General features: G+C 52.6%; 2 protein-coding genes across 9 annotated transcripts in view; one reads left to right on the top strand and one right to left on the bottom strand.

The window, feature by feature from the left end:
• The window catches only part of LOC105496668 (tumor protein p63 regulated 1 like), a 119,605-nt gene that overhangs the window by 7,065 nt on the left and 90,894 nt on the right, over window positions 1-21,646 (top strand). The gene's annotated exons all lie outside the window — the stretch shown is intronic.
• LOC105496671 (WD repeat containing, antisense to TP73) lies at window positions 43-21,279 on the bottom strand. 3 transcript variants are annotated; one of them, XM_071067512.1, is made up of 12 exons: window positions 21,106-21,279; window positions 17,795-17,947; window positions 16,869-16,985; window positions 9,256-9,328; window positions 6,076-6,179; window positions 5,188-5,274; window positions 4,407-4,541; window positions 4,244-4,321; window positions 2,510-2,615; window positions 1,356-1,481; window positions 725-916; window positions 43-397 (listed from the first exon to the last, which is right to left on the bottom strand). In XM_071067512.1, the coding sequence occupies exons 1-12, from the start codon at window positions 21,172-21,174 to the stop codon at window positions 255-257; spliced, it is 1,383 nt and encodes a 460-aa protein (XP_070923613.1). In that variant the 5' UTR covers window positions 21,175-21,279; the 3' UTR covers window positions 43-254. The 3 variants fall into 3 exon arrangements, with proteins under 3 accessions (XP_070923613.1, XP_070923614.1, XP_011765507.2); XM_071067513.1 differs by lacking the exon at window positions 5,188-5,274 and having other exon boundaries at window positions 21,106-21,256; XM_011767205.3 differs by lacking the exon at window positions 17,795-17,947 and having other exon boundaries at window positions 21,106-21,239.

Below are 21,646 nucleotides of genomic sequence, written 5' to 3'. Positions count from 1 at the left end.
AGAAAACCCGCCTGGACCTAAATGTTTCGAGAAGAGAAGCAGTTGTATGAATCAGCAAGTGTTTACTTCAAATAATAATAACTCCAGTTTTATACCATACATATTTACAAAAATGCTTTGCTTTAGAAAAATAGAATCAATCACTGAATCCAGACCATCACAGGTGGAGAACTTCCTGGTGAAGCTCTGTTTTTTCCCACACTGGAAACACGCAGAGTAGTCCCTGTTTCTGCACGCACGTTACTGCACCACTGCTACGTGTGGCCGCCCAGCTGTCTGCAGGCTGTGCTGACCGATGCCTCCGTCTCCAGGAAGCAGAGGCAGACGTGATCCTTGCTGAGGAGGGCCATCGAGTCTCCGCTTAAATGCCAGCACAGAGAAAGCACTGCAAAGTCGCCTAGAGAGAGACAGGTGGCCAGAGGATTACAGCGGGAGAGGCCCAGATTCTGCGGGATGGGCACCCCCTTGTCCTGCAGGCCAGCACAGTGCCTGGAGTGACCCACATAGGCAGAGCCAGGGTGGAGCCCCAGAGCTGCCTCAAGTCAGGGAGAGGCTGCTTCTAGCCCATAAAGCTGAGGGCAGCAGGTCCCCTGTGTGCCAGCCTTGAGGTTTATGCAGACTCTGAGGGCTGGAGACAGCAGCTGGGCTTCAACAGCTCAGCCCGTGTGACGCCAGACTGCACAGAGCAAGCCTGCCACGTCCGTGGCCTCGGGGATGTGCTCACCTTCCCCAGGCACCTGCACCGACATGCAGCCCGCTGGGGACCACAGGTAGAGCCTGCTGCCTCCCGTGCAGATGGCCAGCCGCGGCTGCTGTGGGTCCCACTGAAACGTGCGCACTGGGGACAGCTGCTCGAGCACCGCGAACAGCCTCAGCTTCTGAATGTCCCAGACCCAGACGGCATTGGGGATGTTATCTGAGGAAGGAAGGACAGGGCACCGGTGTCATCCCTGCCTGACTCCTCTGTGTCACCCTGCCCCTCGGCCCTGCCCCTCTGCTCTGCTGTTGACACCACAGGAGGGGAGGGGAAGAACCGGTGGGGTGGGGCGGCTCCACCCTGCAGTCTGGGTTCAGTTGGGCCCTGTAGGGCTCCTGGCCAGGGCCAGGATGGCCATCACTAACAAAAGACGGGCTGCAGTGTGCCCAGCCCTGCTTTCTACTCAGCAGAGCAGAGCAAGTGAGCGAGGCGGAGGCCTCCTGGCTCATGTGTGGGCCTGCAGCTGCTGCAGGACAGCAGGCCCAGCAGCTCGACTACTGCAGAAACTTGGAAGGAGGTGCTGTGTCCAGTTGCTTCTACACCTGGGGCCACAGGACACAGTAAGGGGTGAGACAGCACCCGCGTCAGCACAACTGACCATTCCTTGTCGCCAGGAAGTAGCTGTCAGGACTAAATGCCAGCATTCCTATGCCGATTTTCGGGTTTGCTCTGTCGGTAACAGGTTTCAGTGTCTGTAGGGAGACTGGGACAGAGGCGATCTCATCTAGAACACCAACAGAAGAACATGCCATCATCACCCTTTCAGGAAGTACGTACGCGGCTGAGAGGCTGCTGTGCCTGCATCAGGCACCACGAACCCAGCTCCTCTGTTCAAAGGGGAGGAAAGTGCGGCCCGAGGGCAGGAAAAGCTGAGCAGAGCCTGGCAGCTGCAGCGAGGGGCCTGCCTGCAAGTGCCCCAGATAAGAGTGGCACCATCACCTGCCAGGCCCGACTAGGTGGGGGGTGGACCCCACGTGCTGGGGGCTGACTGGAGAGGAGCATGGACGGGTCCCAGCTGCAATGTCAGCAGCTCCAACTCCTCGGCACTTTTCTGTCAACTGCCAGCATCTGAGTTCACAATCCCTTCCACCTCAGCATCAGTACCCTTAGACTTTCTGGCTGTGGGAAAACCATCATCACAGCAGAGGCAGGAGCTGTGGAACAAGGACGCCCCTGGGCTCCTGGGGAGCGCCTCCTGTGTGCCAGGCTGCACCTGTCCTAACCCGTCCTGAGCACACACCGAGCCCCGGGGTGGGTCCATCAGCCCTCGGGGCACCGTTTCCTCTACCTGCAACCTTCAGATGCCCTCGTGCCCCTGTGGGGTGAGTGCTTTTTCTGTGCCCATTTCAGTGATGCGGAAACAGACACATAGGAAATGCCCAGAGTCAAGAGGCTGCATCAGAATCGGGCCTCAAGCTGGAGACAGCGCTCGGGAGCACCGCCGGCCTCCAGACGCGCTCTGAGCACCACCCACGGAAAAGTGTTTCTTTGGAAAACATCCCCCTCGGAGCTCCCGCTGTCAGATCCTGGTCTCCAGGGCTCATATTCAGTAACAGAAGCCGCGCATTCATGGCCCACTACACAATTCAGACCTCAGTCAACCTCCAGCCAACAGGCTGAGGGGCACGCTGGCCGGAAGCACGGAAAGGAAAAAAATTTTTTTTTAAACATAAGGAACATCCGAAGTTTATCTGGACAATGAGGAATCTTGCATTAAAAAGGAAAACAAATGTCATCACAAGTGCTACTTACATTTACTCTCTGAGCTCGGGAGAGGGCCAGCCCCGGCCCCCAGGGGCGGGAAGGAGAGGCAGCCCAGCCCCAGCTGCGGGCTCTTCTCGGCCTCCTTATACACCACCTGAAAGACACAAGGTGGCCACGCCCAGCTCAGGACAGGGACCCGGAAGATGAGGATAGATGTGGCAAATGCTTGTGACGGCACATGGTCAACAGGCGTGCACCTGCCATGACACCTGGTCCTGCTGCCACTGGGAGAAAGAGACGGAAACACGAATCCCGCAGTCCCGAGAGCTGAGATCACCCAGCCACCCTCGCTCATGTCCTGCTGGGGAGCCCACCCTTATGAGACACAGGCAGCAAATGTGTGCCCTGTGATTATAGACGGGAGGCCACTGCAGCCACCATCATCCAGCAAGGGAACGGGCTTGGCCTTCTCCCCGTGATAAGGGGATACACAGAACACGTGCGCCAAGACAGCGGAGGCCCCAGGAGCGGCAGACACAGACCTGAGGTGGGGGCATCTGTGCCCCAGAGCCTGCCAAGCAAAGGACAGCGGCCCAGGCTCAGTGGAAGGCGGGCAGCCCCCGCGCCCCTGAAGAGCCCCAGGTAAGGGAGTCACCTGGCCTGGTTCGTGCCTTTAAAGCTTGGCGCGCTCTGCTGCTGTGTGGCGAAGGAATTTGGAGAATGCCAGAATCGCAGGCAAACCTTCAGGACCTGTGTGGCCAGCTCTGCTCTGGCTCATCTGTCCAGATGCCCTGGCCTCCAGCCACACAAACCACTGGCCACATCAGGAGGCCCCTCTGCCTAAACACCCTTTCTGCCCAGACACCGTGCGGCTCCTCAGCTCCTCCTCCTGGTCTGCACTTAAACACCCTCTGGGATGCGTCCCCGGCAGTGGCCCTTTCTGCCCAGACACTGCGCGGCTCCTCAGCTCCTCCTCCTGGTCTGCACTTAAACACCCTCTGGGATGCATCCCCGTCTGTGGTTGATCTGGAATGCCCAGCCCCAGCCACTCACTGGCCTCTTCATCGAATCCAAGCCGCCTTTCACTCAGCTCTGCCGGTTGCAGGTCAACACCAGGAGGGCAGCATTTGTCTCTGGCCCCCGACTGTCTTCCAGGGCAGTGCCCACCGCACACAGAGGCGCGGCAAGTGCCCACTGCACACATGGAAGAGTGGCCCACTCCTCGGGGCCCTTGCACTTCCTATTCCCTTGGCCTGGAACGCTCCCTCCCCGAACCCCTGAACATTGGTTCAGCATCTGTGCCTGATCCCTCGCTGGTGGCCACTCCCTGCCACCCCATGGAGACACCCAGCTCTCCAGCCCCTTCCCTGTCTCTCCAGCCGCACTCTGCAGGTGCAGGTGTCTGTCTGTTCTCCTCTGGCTGCGGCCCAGAGCACAGTGCCTGGCACGACAGCAGATGCTCAGTGTTTGGGGGCAGGAGACCCCGACCACTCGGGGGATCTGCATCCAGACAGACCACGAAGGAGACACCCGGGCTGGGGTGGCAGTGGCAGAGGACAGGCCAGGGCAAGGCCCACTTCAGACCCTCTGGACAGCGTGGAGGAGGAAGAACAAAGGCCGGGGCAGGGCCAGACATGTGAAATGTCACAGCAGCAAGTTTACGGCGATGGAAGTGCCCGGTTTAAATAATAAACCGCAATCAAGAAAGCAAAAGCTAAGGAGCGGTTTCCCACCGCCCTCCCCAGCAGCCTGCTCCGGCAGAAACACGTGTTCCAGACTTACTATCTTGGGATTATTAATGGTTGCAGGATGCCCAAACTCCGTGATCATTTTCCAAGTCACGTGATTAAGGATGCGCACCTGAGGAAAGAAGCCATGCACAGGTAAGGCAGGGCCCGGCCGGCTGGGCAGTCGGACTTCCTGAGTGCCCTGCACTGGTTCCCACCTTTCCATCGTAGCTCCCAACCGCCAGGAACTGACTGCTGGGGCTCCAGGCCACAGACTTGATGCCCAGGGACCACTCGTAAGCGCTGTACGTGGACAACAACCGGCCGTCCAGGGAGTACAGCAGAATCTTGTACTGCAGACGAGACATTTCCGTTAACGATGAATACGTCCCATTCGCCGGGAACACGCCACAGAGGTGGGTGCTGCAGAGCGACACTGGTGCAGACAGCACAAAGCTGGCAGGACTGTCCGCATGGCCCCGGAAAAGCTGGAACTGCCAGCTAGAACTGAGACAGTCACTGGAGAGGCAGTGAGAGCATGAGAAAAAGGGGAAATTGGGAGGTCAACCTAATGGCTCGCTGATAAAAGTTCAACTCGGCCGGGCACCGTGGCTCAGGCCTGTAATCCCAGCACTTCGGGAGGCTGAAGCTGGCAGATCACTTGAACACAGAAGTTCAAGAGCAGTCTGGGCAACATGGTGAAACCCCATCTCTACAAAGAATACAAAAATTAGCCGGGCATGGTGGTGCACGCTTGTGGTCCCAGCTACTGGGGAGGCTGAGGTGGGAGGATCACTTGAGCCCAGGTCAAGGCTGCAGTGGGCTGTGATCACACTACTGCACTCCAGCCTGGGTGACAGAGCAAAACCCTGTCTTTTAAAACAAAGCTCAACTCGTTATCTGAAATAAGATAAAGCTAACTATATTGCAGCAGTCAGAAAGCATGAAATTCTGGGAAAAGCTCTCAAAAGCAAACACGTCACCTGGCCATCTTCATACCTCCAAGCAGGAGTCCCACACTGCCAGCACACAGCCGTTTGGGGCCCACTCGATCCCTGTGAGATCCTGGGTGTCCGTATCAAAATGCTTCCAAAGGAAGTGGGGGCAACATTAAATTTGGAAAATATTTTTGTAAATAAATAATTGCATTTATAACTTATGTTCTTAATGCACTTAATTTTCTTATATAGAAATGGACAAAATCTCAACAGCTCTATCTTGGAAATGCAGGAAATCCCTGTGGAGCTGCTGCTAGGGCTGCACCCCCCACAGGTGCCAGCATCAGTGCCTGGCCAGCCCACGAGGGCGGCTTGGTCTCCCCGCACCTGCACTCACGTGCACTCTCCCCGCTCACCTTTCCTTGCCTGGCCAGGCTCACTCCTTTAGACCCAGCTCAGACAAGTCCCTTCCAGAGCACTGCCTGGGTCCTGGGTTCTGTGCTCTGACAGCATTACAGAGGTTGCTGTACCTTAACGATGGATTGTGCTGGAATCGTGTTCACATGTCTGCTGTGGGGGCACCTGGGCACCTGGCAGAGCGCCCTGCCTAACGCAGGCCCTCAGCCAAGGTGAACTTCCATGTCCTCCCCACTCCCGACGTGGCACACACATGCGCAAACACCATCACACAGGACAAGGAAAAGGGCTCAAATGTGACGGCATCTTCACTTTAAAAACACCTGGGCATGTGTCCTTTTCACCAAGTCTCCTGAACACACAACCGGGTGCCGCTGGCAGCGATTCACAGTGCACCTGCCCTTTGTTAATACAACATCACCTTGCTCCATATCCTACCAAAGATCCCCTGGAATCTGGAAAAGGATCTACTTCACTCAGTCCCTCCACAGTCAACCAGGACAACTTCATTCCAGTCTGGGGGACGCCTTACCCGCAGGAGCTGCCAATCACTGCAGACGAAGATGCTCACGTAATCTTTGCAGTCGCGCCGTTCTGCCAGCGCCATGTAGCGGCCGTCCCTCGTGAAGGTGATTCCTGCGGGAAGAGGAAAATGCATTGAAATCAAGCGGCCACAAAATCAAGCAAGAGAAACCACAGTAGTAATTCAGAAGGAAGGAGGAGGAAGAGAAAGCAGAAGTGAAAAGAAGGGAAATGGCACAATGCCGAGCACTGCTCCTCAGACAGGCGAGAACATTCTAGCACAGAGGAGAAACCCTGAGGCACTGTGGCTTCACCCCTCACAACACAGTGCGTGCTGGGGGAGGGTTGTACACACACAGGAACTGGTTTGCAAGGCTCTGTGAAAAATACCAAGTGATGTGACCTCTGATTAATCACAAATGTGACTGAGAAACACAAGGCCTTCGAATTCCCCCATGGCTAAGCTGCGAGACACCCAGGGGTACCTCCAGCTAGGCAAAAGGTGGCTGTTTCCTGCCATGTTTATTTTACCTTTGAATTTAATTATTTGGAAGAAGTAAACTAAAGATGAAAATGTGTGGCCAGGCGTGGTGGCTCACGCCTATAATCCCAGCACTTTGGGAGGCTGAAGCAGGTGGATCACTTGAACCCAGGACTTTGAAAGGAGCCTGGACAACTTGGCGAAACCCCGTCTCTACAAAATATCAGCCGGGTGTGGTGGTGTGTGCCTGTAGTCCCAGCTACTCAGGAGGCTGAGGTGAGAGGATCACTTAAGCCCAGGAGGTCAAGGCGGCACTGAGCTGTGATTGCGTCACTGCACTCCACCCTGGGTGACAGAGCAAGACCCTGTCTCAAAAAAATAATCATAAGACGAAAATGTGGAAGAAACTAGTTGAAAATGTTAGACTCTATTTGCCAGTTCTGTATTAGCTTTAAAAGCCCAGGCCAGAATTCATCATTCATGAGTGAAGAGAATACCTCAAATGACAAAACCGTGGTGTCCACTCAAGAAATGTGTGTGTCTCATCTGGAGGGGTGCTAATATGGTGTCCACTCAAGAAATGTGTGTCTCATCTGGAGGGACGCTAATATTCCAACTATAAAAACGAAAAACAAGAGTGTGATTGCATTTTATTCAAATGCAATTTCCAAACCGCTGGCAGCAACAGAGAAGAATGAAAGCATCATTTCAACCATGTAGCGTTTCATCCCGTGAAAGACACTGCGTGTTGTTCAGGACTCAGGAGTGGCGCCTCCCACTAGCTCTGCACCGTCCAGTTAGACGCGCTGGTGGTGGGCCACCCTGAGCCGGCCCCCTTTCTTCCAGATGGCTCACAGACTTCCACAAGGAAGGGACACTGGTCACATATCCCTCCGGGATGCCCAGAGATGACGGCAAGACCTCCTGCCTTCGCAGAGATCATATTTAGTCCACAGAAGAGAGAAAGCTCAGAACTGAATGTCTGAGGTGGGCCTCTCGACAGGCATCGGCTGGAAGGGGTCTGAACGCCCAGCTCTGCCACCAAGGTCAAGGAGACTGGCATCAACGCCACTGTTCTTCCACGTCTTAAGCCACATTATCTTGAGTCACTGTGGTCATGTTTTAAAAGGGGACTCTTGCCTTTCTGAGACACGCATGGAAATATTTACAGATGAAGCATGAGGAGACCTAAGACCTACTTCAAAATAGCCCAAGGGGTGGGTGGATATAGGGAGAAGCAGACGGGCTATGCGTTGATATGTTGTCGGTGGGGTGGGTATAGAGACAAACAGACGGGCTATGCGTTGATATGCTGTCGGGGGGGTGGGTAGAGACAAACAGACGGGCTATGCGTTGATATGCTGTCGGCGGGGTGGGTAGAGAGACAAACAGATGGGCTATGCGTTGATATGCTGTCGGCGGGGTGGGTAGAGAGACGGGCTATGCATTGATATGCTGTCGGGGTGGTGGGTAGAGAGACAAACAGACGGGCTATGCGTTGATATGCTGTCGGGGGGGTGGGTAGAGACAAACAGACGGGCTATGCGTTGATATGCTGTCGGTGGGGTGGGTAGAGACAAACAGACGGGCTATGCGTTGATATGCTGTCGGCGGGGTGGATATAGAGACAAACAGACGGGCTATGCGTTGATATGCTGTCGGCGGGGTGGGTAGAGAGACAAACAGACGGGCTATGCGTTGATATGCTGTCGGCGGGGTGGGTAGAGAGACAAACAGACGGGCTATGCGTTGATATGCTGTCGGCGGGGTGGGTAGAGAGACAAACAGACGGGCTATGCGTTGATATGCTGTCGGCGGGGTGGGTAGAGAGACAAACAGACGGGCTATGCGTTGATATGCTGTCGGCGGGGTGGGTAGAGAGACAAACAGACGGGCTATGCGTTGATATGCTGTCGGCGGGGTGGGTAGAGAGACAAACAGACGGGCTATGCGTTGATATGCTGTCGGCGGGGTGGGTATAGGGACAAACAGACGGGCTATGCGTTGATATGCTGTCGGTGGGGTGGGTATAGGGACAGACAGACGGGCTATGCGTTGATATGCTGTCGGTGGGATGGGTAGAGAGAAACAGACGGGCTATGCGTTGATATGCTGTCGGTGGGGTAGGTAGAGAGAAACAGACGGGCTATGCGTTGATATGCTGTCGGTGGGGTGGGTAGAGAGACAAACAGACGGGCTATGCGTTGATATGCTGTCGGGGGGGGTGGGTAGAGACAGACAGACGGGCTATGCGTTGATATGCTGTTGGTGGGGTGGGTAGAGAGACAAACAGACAGGCTATGCGTTGATATGCTGTCGGGGGGGTGGGTAGAGACAAACAGACGGGCTATGCGTTGATATGCTGTCAGTGGGGTGGGTAGAGAGACAAACAGACGGGCTATGCGTTGATATGCTGTCGGCGGGGTGGGTAGAGAGACAAACAGACGGGCTATGCGTTGATATGCTGTTGGCGGGGTGGGTAGAGAGACAAACAGACGGGCTATGTGTTGATATGCTGTCGGCGGGGTGGGTAGAGAGACAAACAGACGGGCTATGCGTTGATATGCTGTTGGTGGGGTGGGTAGAGACAAACAGACGGGCTATGCGTTGATATGCTGTTGAAGCTAATTCCGCCTACTTGAAACTTCCCGTGACAAAAAGTCAAACAACTGCAAAGAAATGGCTTTTGCGTAGCTCCGATCGACTCACCCTGCAGACAAGCTTTTGGGTATTTGATGTAAGATACGGATTTTGTGCACAAGGACCAGACGGTTATCCGCAGCTGTTGGGGGAAAAGGGAAAGAGAAAGGAAACACTTCCTTAGCATCATTAGAGACTGTCTCAATCCTCAAACTGCCCAAGCATCCCCAAGTACAGGCCTGACTGCTGGAGTGGATCTGTCAGGACCTGGGGGATTCCTACCCTCCTACCGGAATATTCAAATGCATATTTTACTGTGGTTAAGGTAAATTTAGTGCTCTTGGTTTTCTGTTGTTGTTGTTTTATACCAATATTGAGTGACACAAAGTTAATTCGAAGTGCATTTTCATTAGCTTTTTCTTTTCTTTTTTTTTTTTTTTTTGAGACAGAGTCTTGCTCTGTCGCCCAGGCTGGGGTGCAGTGGCCGGATCTCAGCTCACTGCAAGCTCCGCCTCCCGGGTTTAGACCATTCTCCTGCCTCAGCCTCCCGAGTAGCTGGGACTACAGGCGCCCGCCACCTCGCCCGGCTAGTTTTTTGTATTTTTTAGTAGAGACGGGGTTTCACCGTGTTCGCCAGGATGGTCTCTATCTCCTGACCTCGTGATCCGCCCGTCTCGGCCTCCCAAAGTGCTGGGATTACAGGCTTGAGCCACCGCGCCCGGCCTTCATTAGCTTTTTCAAAGTGACCACAGGTTGCAGGTTAAAATAACCCTGAGTTACTTAGAGAAAAATCTTATCTAGAAACTACCACGTTAGGTCTCCTTTATGGGAAGACAGAGGATGTGGAAATTGGATGCTGCCGCTCCGGGGCTCACCAGGGGGCTGTGAGCCTGCATCTGCAGCCCTGAGGCAGGAGCAGTCACTCAACACCCAAGAAGGTGGCCGCCCACCTCCTGCACGTGCTCGCTGGCCCGGCTGCATCTGCAGAGGGTTCTAGAACATGCGCTGCTGGACTGTCCACCTTTCCACCCCTTTCCCTGACTCAGGGAGCTGAGAGCCGACTAGACTGGCACGGTGAGGCCAAAAGATGATTTCCTAACCAGGCCAATGAGGCCGTGCCCGCTGGGGGAGAGGCACCGCAGTAGGTGGTCCGGCCCTCCCCGTGGCAGCGCCGCGGGACTTACAGGGCTACTGCATCCCTCCACCTACATTTCCCACTGAGACGCTGTGGAGCCCACCAGGGAATCATCATGCTTCCCACATACCCGGCCCACTGATGAATCTGGTAGTTAACTGAAATGTGGCCCAGGTGTGGAGACACAAGGTGTGGGGACACAAGGTGCAGGGACACAGGGCTGCGCAGCTCCGTGCGGGGTGGGGTGCTGACCGCCAGCTCCGTGTGCAGGGACACAGGGCTGCGCAGCTCCGTGCGGGGTGGGGTGCTGACCGCCAGCTCCGTGTGCGGGGGGCGGGACACAGGGCTGCGCGGCTCCATGTGGGGTGGGGTGCTGACCACCAGCTCCGTGTGCAGGAACACAGGGCTGCGCGGCTCCGTGCGGGGTGCGGTGCTGACTGCCAGGTCCGTGTGTGTCAGGCAGGGGCCCTCAGTGAGGATGAGGCCCGGGGTGGGGACCGCCTCCAGCAGTAACTGGAGCCACACGCAGCGTGTAGCATCGCGTGTCCACAATGTCACTCCTCCAAACGCTGCCAGGTTTTCAGTATAGGATATTAACAAATGAATTAATTTAAATGTCTACGCATCATCTCTTCTTACAAGAGAAAAGAAAATCCGATGTCTGTAACTGTGTCTCCAAACAACATACACGGCGTTCAGGAGAAAAGTCCTGAACACACAGGTAGTGGATCCACAAGCTCCAGGGGTCACCGTGGCAGCACGGCAGGGCTCCAGTGCTGATGCTGAACCCGAAACACACTGGCCCTTCTGGGGACCGGCGCCTCGGAACTCCAGCTGGACGGAGCACTTGCTCCTCTAACAGCTCCGCAAGCTGAGGCCAAGGAGGGTGCTGGGGCCTGAGCGAGGAAGCGTGCTACTTCCCACCAGCGTGTCTGAGGCTGAAACCCTGCCCAAGCCGCTCAGCATCAGCAGGGCAGGGTGGAGCGCCCGAGCCTCTGGACATCAGGAGCGTCCTTGTGCCATCCAGGGCAGAGACCCGCCTCCAGAGCCCACTGCAGAGTCACAGGAGAAAAGCACATCTCCCACCCATGGCCCTGCATCCCCGTGGGGTGTGCCTGGCTGAGGCTGCCCACTCAGGCACATCTTAGGAAATGCACGGAGCACTTTAAGCCTCATTTTTACCTTCATCTCCCACAAAAACCAACAAAAAACCTTTCAAAGATAACTGTTTGCAACTTTAAAAAACCCAGTAAGAAAAAAAGGTGGTTAAATATACACCTTCATCAGCGCTGTTACCTTCCCCTGAGCACTGGAGAAGCCAGCAGAGACTCATGGGATGGGCTTCACAGCGCCCAGCAGCAGGAAGAGAGAACCAGGGATCCACACCACGACCCAGTGCACTCAGGAGGGAAGGAATGGGCTGCTGATCCACGCTACGACCCAGTGTGCTGAAGATGGAGGGAACGGGCCACGGATCCACACCACAACTCAGCATGCTCGGGGTGAGAGGAACAGGCCACGGATCCACGCCACAACTCAGCATGCTCGGGGTGAGAGGAACGGGCCACGGATCCAGGCCACAACTCAGCATGCTCAGGGTGAGAGGAACGGGCCACGGATCCACGCCACAACTCAGCATGCTCGGGGTGAGAGGAACGGGCCACGTATCCAGGCCACAACTCAGCATGCTCGGGGTGAGAGGAACGGGCCACGGATCCAGGCCACGACCCAGCACACTCAAGATGGGAGGAATGGGCCACGGATCCAGGCCATGACCCAGCACACTCGAGATGGGAGGAACAGGCCACTGATCCATGCCACAACCCAGCACTCTCAAGATGGAGGAACGTGCCACTGATCCACGCCACGACCCAGCACACTGAAAACCAGCCAGGCGCCAGGGGAAAGGAAGCAGACGCACAGGTCCACGCACCACGGCTCTGTGCAGATGGGATTCCAAAGAGGTAGTGCTGCTCGCCCCGCAGCAGGTACCCACTGCCGGGCACAGGTGGGAGACAGACTGAGCACAAGGGGCACCAGCAGCCCCGCACCATGGAGTGAACAGCCTCGGTCCTGATCATGGTGGCAACAATGTGCAGAGTGACTCACTCAACTATCCTCTTAAAGTGGGTGAATTTTATTGCTTATAAATTGTTTTAATTGCCTTTATTCAGATATAAGAAAAAGTTTTCAGTCTGGATGTATTTTTAAAGCTAACTATAGGCTATTTACAACACACTCAAGTTTAAGGATGTAGAAATGTAGAAGGTAATAGCATAGAAAAAGACATTTCATGAAAATCCTAACCAAGAGAAAGGTGGCACTGCCGCATTCGTACCGGAAAAATCAGACTCTGAAACAAAAAGAACCATGAGACAGAAAGAGGAATACTTTACAACAAAAGGCTTGGGCCACCGTGAAAGCATGAAAACTGCTTCACTAGGAAATCTGTTTACAAACAGTTAAAAGTTTGTATGCAGCTAACAACAAAGTCTCAAAAATACATTTAAAAATCTGGCAGAGTTGGGTGTACTGTTGTGCACCTGTAATCCCAGCTATACAGGAGGCTGGGAAGGAAGGATTGCTTGAGTTTAGGAGTTCAAGACCAGCCTGGGAAACAAAGGGAGACCCCAACTCTACAAAAAAAAATTTTTTTTAAACCTGACAGACTACAAGAGCAATGAAGAGAAATCAGTCCTAGCAGATATTCAAACATACTACAGAACCTCAATAATGTAGACAGTGTGGCGTTGGCACATATATGGACCGACAGTGGACCGGAATGGAAAACCAGAAACGATCCTGCAGGTATAACGGAATTGAGTTCCTGCTATAGCTGGTGAAGATAGTCTTCTAAATAAATGCTGCTGGGAGCCAGGCACGGTGGCTCACCCCTGTAATCCCAGCACCTTGGGAGGCCAAGGTGGGCAGATCAACTGAGGTCGAGAGTTTGAGACCAGCCTGACCAACATGAGAAACCCCATCTCTACTAAAAATATAAAATTAGCCGGGCGTGGTGGCGCACACCTGTAATCCCAGCTACTTGGGAGGCTGAGACAGGAAAATTGCTTGAACCTGGGAGGCGGAGGTTGCAGTGAGCCTGGATCGCACCACTGAACTCCAGCCTGGGGTACAAGAATGAAACTCTGTCTCAAAAAAAAAAAATGCTGCTGGGAAAAGGTAGAAATGGATTCAGACCCCACACTGTGCCCCACCATAAACTCCATGTGAACCTGCTTCATTTAAATGGAGCATGTGTGTGTGTGTGTGAGCGCATGTGTGAGCACATGTGAGTGTGTGAGCACACGTGTGAGAGTTAGCACGTGTGAGCGTGCATGTGAGCGCATGTGTGAGTGCGTGTGTGTGAGCGCACGTGTGAGAGTAAGCGCGTGAGGGTGTGTGTGAGTGCATGTGTGATCATGAGCACGTGTGAGCGTGTCAGCACGTGTGAGTGAGCGTGTGAGCGTGAGTGAGCACGTGTGAGCGCATGTGTGAGCACGTGTGTGTGAGCGCATGTATGAGCACGTGTGTGAGCGCATGTGTGAGAGTGAGCGTGTGTGTGAACGCATGTGTGAGCGCGTGTGAGCACACGTGAGTAAGCGCATGTGTGAACGCGTGTGTGAGCGCGTGAGCATGTGTGTGAGCATGTGTGTAATGAAACAAGATAGGAAAGCACTCAACCTCACCAATAATTAGGGAAATGCAAACTAAATCCAAACTGCAGTATCATTTAGTCGCCTGGATGGAATCACTGTAATCCTGCCACAAAAGCCTTGGCAAATGAAACCTCTCCATCTGCTACGGCCAAGCAAGGCTCTCCTAGAGAGGCTCTCTGCATATGTGCCCAGGAGACGTGGACAATACATTCACAGCCACACCGTCCGTGGAGACACACACGTCCAGCAGGGAAGGACTGAATGGCGTTCCTCACAAGGAAGGGAAGGCCCAGCGATGCCTGTCAACACGGAGGAGTCTAAAAACAGTGATGTGAACAAGCAACAGCAGAGACTGCAAAGTACGAGCCCCTATAAATCAACTTTACACTGCACACCAAGCAATGTGGTGTTTAGACACATCTATATAGTGAGACTCAAGAACAGTGAGGATGTGACTCACGCAAGATGCAGGACAAAGGTGCCCTCGGGTGGGGAGGGCATTGCTACGAGGGAGAGCAGGGCTCTGAAAGCATGGCGGTGTTCCACTGCAGGCCTAGGGGTGAGCTGCTTTTGATGACTCACTGAACCTTGTCTAAAGGGCGCAAGCTTGCCTTTTCACGTTAAAGTGCAAGAGGCAGGGACATCTCTCATGCTCCACGACACCCTCATGTGGGGTGGTGCCTTCGGAAGGGGACCCAGTGGCCCCGTTAAGCCCCGGACAGGGGCGGTGCCTTCGGAAGGGGACCCAGTGGCCCCCGCTAAACCCCAGAGATGGGGTCGTGCCTGCAGAAGGGGACCCAAAGGCCCCGCTAAGGCCTGGACATGGGGTGGTGCCTTCAGAAGGGGACCCAGTGGCCCCGCTAAGCCCCAGAGAACGGGCCTGGTCCTCGCTCTTGTGAATGAGACTGATGGATGGTGGCTGCAGGCTCCCTTCCTGGCCAGCAGACACGTCTGGAATTCCGGTTTTGTTTCCTCACTTGCAGTCATTTAAGTTTGCATGCAAAGTTGGAGACACATTTTGATATCTTGGTCAAGATGCCCCGTGCCATGAGGTTACCAGTCCTCGTCCACCACCTGGTCTTAACGTTTCCTCTAAGGCCACCAGCAATGTGGTCATGACCTTAGTCTTAGGTGGAACAATGTCATCTAAATGTACTCTATGAAAAATCAGTTTGCCTGTAGCAAAGGTGTTTTCAATATTGGTGTGTGTGACATGGGAGGCTCAACAAAACCAGGTTTTCATACATCTTTTAAGGTTTCTAAACTCCATAGATGGTAGTTTTCCTTCTGGGCCATTTAATAAGAGAATACAGCAAGGCTGACCCCATGCCGTGAGCCTTCTGGAGGACAGATTTGGGCCCAAAGCATTACAGGCCTGAAGACTGTTAGACTCAGCTGCATGAAAAGCTCAAATTATCCTCTCTGAAAAACTCGGGCCGAAGGTGTCTTCCAATGTCAATACATAGTGCGGAGACGTTGGTGGGCCTTTGGTTCCTGTCTTATTCTCTGACAGCCCATAATAGCAGACATCAGATTTAGAATGTTTTTTAAAATTTAAACTGAAAAAGATGTAAACCCATCCAGCCATCTGAAGCAGTTGATTCAGCAACCCCTCATGGCCAGATAAAACTTTATCCCAGCTGATGCCAGCTTGAAAAAAGTCGAATGAAACCCTACAGGGCGTCTGCAGCCTCACGCTGGGAGAAGTCCTCCCAAGTGCCATCAGCTACGTGGTGTGCACAGCGCATTGGGACGGCGGGTTTCCTCGCAGTGTGCGCGGCGCAGCGGGACGGAGGGTTGCCGAGGTGCAGCCAGCAGCCCAGACGGCTACGAGCACTCAGTGGACTTGGGCCGAAACACCGGGATCTAACCCCATCAGAAAAGCACATTATTAAAGAGATTCGCGCATTTTTCTGTATCTTAAAAAGACACTGCGGGCACCAAAGACCTGGTATCTAAACACTTGACATATGCCTAATTTTAACTTAAAATGCAGTTTCCTATCCCAGATCCCTCTGATTTACTCTCGGATGTCGACATTCCCCTCCGCATGGAGGCTGGTGTGCGGTACCTACAGCAGGTGAATCAGCAGCTGCCGACGCCTGGAGCCACCCCCAAGACCCGGCTCCTGAAGGAAAAGTACGAGCCGGCTTATATCACAGGGCATTTTCTATCGCTGAATAGGGACTGCCAAAATCCTAAAAAGTCTAAATTAAGATTTTAAAAATTTTTTCTTTAAAACTGGACAAAAGATCAGACAATAATACTTAATGGCTTATAATATTCTGACCTAAAATATACACACCACCATATACGCTCCCGGCCCCCCTCCACCCCCCTAATCTATCAGCCACTCAGGAGCCACCTCGGTCATCAGACCCAGGGCAGCAGACAGTGTCTGTGTTCATGACACCCTTATCTGACTCAGTAACAGCCTAAAGCATGGGCAGTGGTGCTGGCCATCTGGATATGCCAAAGAAAAGCCGCAAAGTGCTTCCTTTAAATGAGAAGCTGAAAGTTCTTGACGCAACAAGGAAAGAAAAAAACAATCCTATGCTGAGGTTGTTGCTAAGATCTTCAGTAAGACCAAATCTTCCATCCATGCAATTATAAACAGTATATTGTCATCCTTGTTCTATATGATTATTGCTGCTAATCTCTAACTGTATCTAATTTATAAATTAAATATACCACAGGTATGCTGTAGAGGAAAAAACATAGGAAATACAGGGTTTGGTATGATCTGAATCCCCTGGTGGTCTTAGAATGCATCCCCTGGGGATGAGCAGAGACTAGCACACTCCAAACATCCCCTCGCACACTCCCCAGCTGTTTTGGGAGCAGAGGACAGGATCACACGGCCAGTGAGGTGCCTTGAGGCTGACACTTACATGGAATTCCGTGGTGTTGAGAATGTGGCGCCCGTCTGGGCTCCAGCACGAAGCCACCAGCCCAGCCGAGCCCTCGTCTATTTTGCAGTGCCATTCGGGCTGCTCTAAAGACCAGACCTGGATTGAGAGAAGAAAGAAACACACAAGTGCGAACTCATCAGCACCTGACAGCGAGGCCTCGCCGACAGACAGCTGGCTTAAAACCAACGGAGACCCAATCGCACAGGGTGTCTTACAACCTTTCATGATGAAGGGCTGGTACTGGGTTTCACTGTAAAAGTAAGCCACGCTTCTTGGTGATTTCATTTCGTTGTCGTTTTAAAACAGTTTATTCACATTGTCATTCCTAAGACCTCATTTAGTTAAGCTCTGGACACATAAGAAAACATGACTTCTTAGGACTTCCTGAAACACACCATGTCCGAGTGGCTAGACTGCTATCTGTCAACACCTCCTGCTTCTCAACTATATTGCTTAGAAATTAAGACTACGTTAGTTTCCTTAGTTTAAGTGTTCTTGAACTTCAGAGAACATTATAATTTTTTTTTTTTTTTTTGAGACGGAGTCTCGCTCTGTCGTCCAGGCTGGAGTGCAGTGGCTGGATCTCAGCTCACTGCAAGCTCCGCCTCCCGGGTTTACGCCATTCTCCTGCCTCAGCCTCCCGAGTAACTGGGACTACAGACACCCGCCACCTTGCCTGGCTAGTTTTTTGTATTTTTTAGTAGAGACGGGGTTTCACCGTGTTAGCCAGGATGGTCTCGATCTCCTGACCTCGTGATCTGCCCGTCTCGGCCTCCCAAAGTGCTGCAAACTTGCTTTGAGCTGCACTGACTTTTTTTTCCAAACTAGAAAGGCACAGAAAAAAACCCTCCTTCCAAGTGGCACTCAGAAGGTGTCCACATTCTAGGCGACGCAGCAGCACACACCTGCACCAGCCCTCGCTTGTACATGGCGCACAAGATGAAGAGTGAGTCGGCTGACCACTCGATGTGCTGGATCTGGTCTAGGCACGTGTACAGCTGAAGGATCTGAAGGGTGTTCACATCCCGGACCACTAACCGGTACTGGACACAGGAAGCCTAAAAAATACGAGAAAGCAGGCACCTGACATTCTCCACTCCAAAAGAGGGGGGCCTTCAGAACGCTACTGCCCCGGCCTTCAGTGACTGTGGCCTTGTCTCCTGCCAGAGGTTTCACGTCTAGATCATCAGTGACATCCCCAGCCCCTAAAGATCAGTTCCTACAAGGGTAATGTTGAAATATACAAACCAGGATTTGTTTTGTTTTTTTTTTTGAGACGGAGTCTCACTCTGTCGCCCAGGCTGGAGTGCAGTGGCGCGATCTCCGCTCACTGCAAGCTCCGCCGCCGCCCGGGTTCACGCTATTCTCCTGCCTCAGCCTCCCGAGCAGCTGGGACTACAGGCGCCCGCCACCACGCCCGGCTAATTTTTTTTTTTTGTATTTTTAGTAGAGACGGGGTTTCACCATGTTTGCCAGGATGGTCTCGATCTCCTGACCTCGTGATCCGCCCGCCTCGGCCTCCCAAAGTGCTGGGATTATAGGTGTGAGCCACCACGTCTGACCAAAAGTATGTTTTTTTTGTTTTGTTTTGTTTTTTTTTTTGAGACGGAGTCTCGCTCTGCCGCCCAGGCTGGAGTGCAGTGGCCGGATCTCAGCTCACTGCAAGCTCCGCCTCCCGGGTTCACGCCATTCTCCTGCCTCAGCCTTCCGAGTAGCTGGGACTACAGGCGCCGCCACCTCGCCCGGCTAGTTTTTTGTATTTTTTAAAGTAGAGACGGGGTTTCACCGTGTCAGCCAGGATGGTCTCGATCTCCTGACCTCGTGATCCGCCCGTCTCGGCCTCCCAAAGTGCTGGGATTACAGGCTTGAGCCACCGCGCCCGGCCCAAAAGTATGTTTTAACTCGCCACTTAAAGCTAAGACATTTTTAAGTCCCTTCTTAACTGTATGTCAAAAACTAAACTTACATGGGAAGTAGCATTGAGAAAAAGCTCTTCTGTGAACTAATAACCAAAATCCTCTCCTAGTTTTATAAACACTTTTAGACAATTTCCTCAAATTTATAAAGGATAAGAATCAAGGCTTCCCAGTTCACAAGGAAAATGGCAAGGAACACCTCAATCCTCTTATGCAGTGCCGAACTCAGAACCAAAACAACAGAAGGTCAAAAGACAGGCTTTCACTTCTGCACAAGTAAAGACACCTCATATAATGCTCATTTATCTCTGTTAACCTATTCCTAATACAAAACAGGAAATGTTTAAGTGTTAGCACTATTTTCTTTTTTTGTTGTTGTTTTTTTTTTTTTTTTTTTTTTTTTTTTTTTTTTTTTTTTTTTGAGACGGAGTCTTGCTCTGTTGCCCAAGCTGGAGTGCAGTGGCGCGATCCTGGCTCACTGCAAGCTCCGCCTCCTGGGTTCACGCCATTCTCCTGCCCCAGCCTCCCGAGTAGCTGGGACTACAGGCGTCCGCCACCTCGCCCGGCTCATTTTTTGTATTTTTAGTAGAGACAGGGTTTCACCGTGGTCTCGATCTCCTGACCTTGTGATTTGCCCGCCTCGGCCTCCCAAAGTGCTGGGATTACAGGCGTGAGCCACCGCGCCCGGCCTAGCACTATTTTCTTAAAGATAGTTTCTTCATGTCCATATTTGTTGATTATGTCCCTATCTAAGCAAACAATTTCAAGTATAAATAACACCTGAGTACTCACCTGCTGATTGTATATTATACTACAGTCTAAAGATCAAGAACTGATTTTTAAATGTTAACTGCTTCGTTAGTTTTACTTATCAAGGTCAAACTAGTTTGTGTTTTATGAACTGATACCAAAAGAGAAAGCCACATTAGTTTTCCATCGGAAAGATGAGAGACGGGCGGGTGATTGCAGATTGGAACAAGCAGCTATCGCAGCCCTTACTTTCTCACACTGTAGCTTTGAAAACTGTGATCAGTTACAGTGAATTCCTTATGACATGGAATATTTTTAACACCTTGAGGAACCATATAAACTCTACTGCAAGACACTAAAACGAGAAGCATGGACCTGCTCTCCCCAGTCCTCAGGGCTTTCAAGAAGATGCCAGTAACAGATCATTACCAAGTGTTTCAGGGTATTTTGACGAGCGTAGGAGCCAGAAAAAACACCCAAGTGAGGCAAGCAAATGTACTCTTTCTCCTTATAATTCACTGAAATTTTCACAAATGGTAAAAACAAAAAACAAACCTCTAATTTAATTGGGGAGGGGGCACGTTGAAAAATATACCAAGGCTGAGGTGCCATTTAAACTGATGAGGTTTTCTGTTTGGTAGCTGATGATATTTTATGTGATTTGGAATAAAACCTCCATGAAGAGGTAAAAACGTAATTTGAGAGTTAAACTCTCAAAGGCTAGACAGAGCACAGGACTGTCAGGGGAAGCAAAACCTGAAAAAGCATCCTGACGCATCAGTCAGTTAGCAGAGGTGGTGGATAAAGAAAATGAATCCCACTTTTTAGGAGGCATGTTTTTTCTTAGTGGCTTTCCAATGCCAATTATCCCCCTTCTGAGGACATGTGTACTCGGCATCTGGGTTATCCCCCTCTTCTGAGGATATACACTACTAGGCATCCAGGTACATACACTGTATGTTTTGAAGCTTAAAAGTTACAGCTCTGTGATTTAAGCACCTTTCTGCCACCCATGGAACAAAGACCTCAAATCCCAGCCATGAGGACAACTGTTTCCCTACCTGGGGACAACTGTTTCCCTACCTGGGGATAGGATACTAGCATTTAAATCATTTATTCGGCATGTGGTAGAGGAGAAGAGAATTAAGAGGAGAAGTAGAGATGACAAAGTAGCCACACCACTTACCAGTTTACAGGCAACAGAATGATCAATTTGCCTTTTGTGACAAAATAACAACAAAGAGCCGACATGTCCTATACCGTCACCTGTGTGCGATCGGCGCTGCAGATAACCACCTTTCCAAGGGCACCTCCCCAGACCCCCCACCTGCCTAGGGTATCTTCCTGGGTCCCGCACCTGTCTGGGGCACTTGCTCAGGCCCTGCGCCTGCCCCGGGTACCTGCCCGGGCCCTGCACCTGTCCGGGCACCGCACCTGCAGGATCCCCGAGCTGCCTCCACCCCTGGGCCACGCGGCCGCCCCCGGCCCTCCCCGCCGGGGACGCTGGCACCGAGGATGTCCTGCCCGCGGCCCAGGTCCCCGCCGCTCACCAGGTACTTGCCGTCCGGGGAGAACTTGCAGAGCAAGCTGGAGAGCTTGAACACCTCGGAGAAGTTCATGGCCGCCGCCTGCCGCGGGCGCCACCCTGCGCTCGAAAACCCGCGGGACCCCCGGACGCGCTGGAGTCCGCAACCGCCTCCGCCGGCCTCCGAGGCCGGAAGTCAGAAAGTGGAAGTGAGCTGCAGCCTATCAGCGCCGCAGGGGGCCGCGCAGCATTGTGGGGCTTGTAGTTCTTGTACCGCAGGGCTGTAAGGGAAACGCCCACGTTTCTTCCGACCCGGGCTTTCTGACCAGAGAACCTTCCCTCAAGGCCGGGAGGCCTTGGAGTCCTCTCCAGCTAGGGCTGCGGATAAAAATGTAGAAAGCATAGTAAAATTTGAATTTCAGATTAACAGCAAATCGCTTTCTAGTTATAGGTATGTTCCTAAATATTGCACGGAACATGCTAATAAGGAAAAATTACTCGCTAATCTGAAATTCAAATTTAATTGGGCGACCTGTGTGTCTGCGTGTGTATACACATGCATATAT

The sequence above is a fragment of the Macaca nemestrina genome, chromosome 1, assembly GCF_043159975.1.
Source record: "Macaca nemestrina isolate mMacNem1 chromosome 1, mMacNem.hap1, whole genome shotgun sequence".
Taxonomy (NCBI): domain Eukaryota; kingdom Metazoa; phylum Chordata; class Mammalia; order Primates; family Cercopithecidae; genus Macaca; species Macaca nemestrina.
The sequence above is the reverse complement of the archived record's forward strand: the minus strand, read 5'-3'. Positions and strand labels throughout refer to the sequence as shown.

What these genes read in the sequence shown, in the direction of transcription:
- LOC105496671 (XM_071067512.1), bottom strand. Translation starts at nt 21,174, where the DNA reads ATGAACTTCTCCGAGGTGTTCAAGCTCTCCAGCTTGCTCTGCAAGTTC. An exon ending in CCCAAAAGCTTGTCTGCAGG is followed by an intron (nt 6,180 to 9,255) that starts GTGAGTCGATCG and finishes CTCTTCCCGCAG; the next exon opens with GAATCACCTTCACGAGGGAC. An exon ending in TGTGGGACTCCTGCTTGGAG is followed by an intron (nt 4,542 to 5,187) that starts GTATGAAGATGG and finishes TCTCGTCTGCAG; the next exon opens with TACAAGATTCTGCTGTACTC.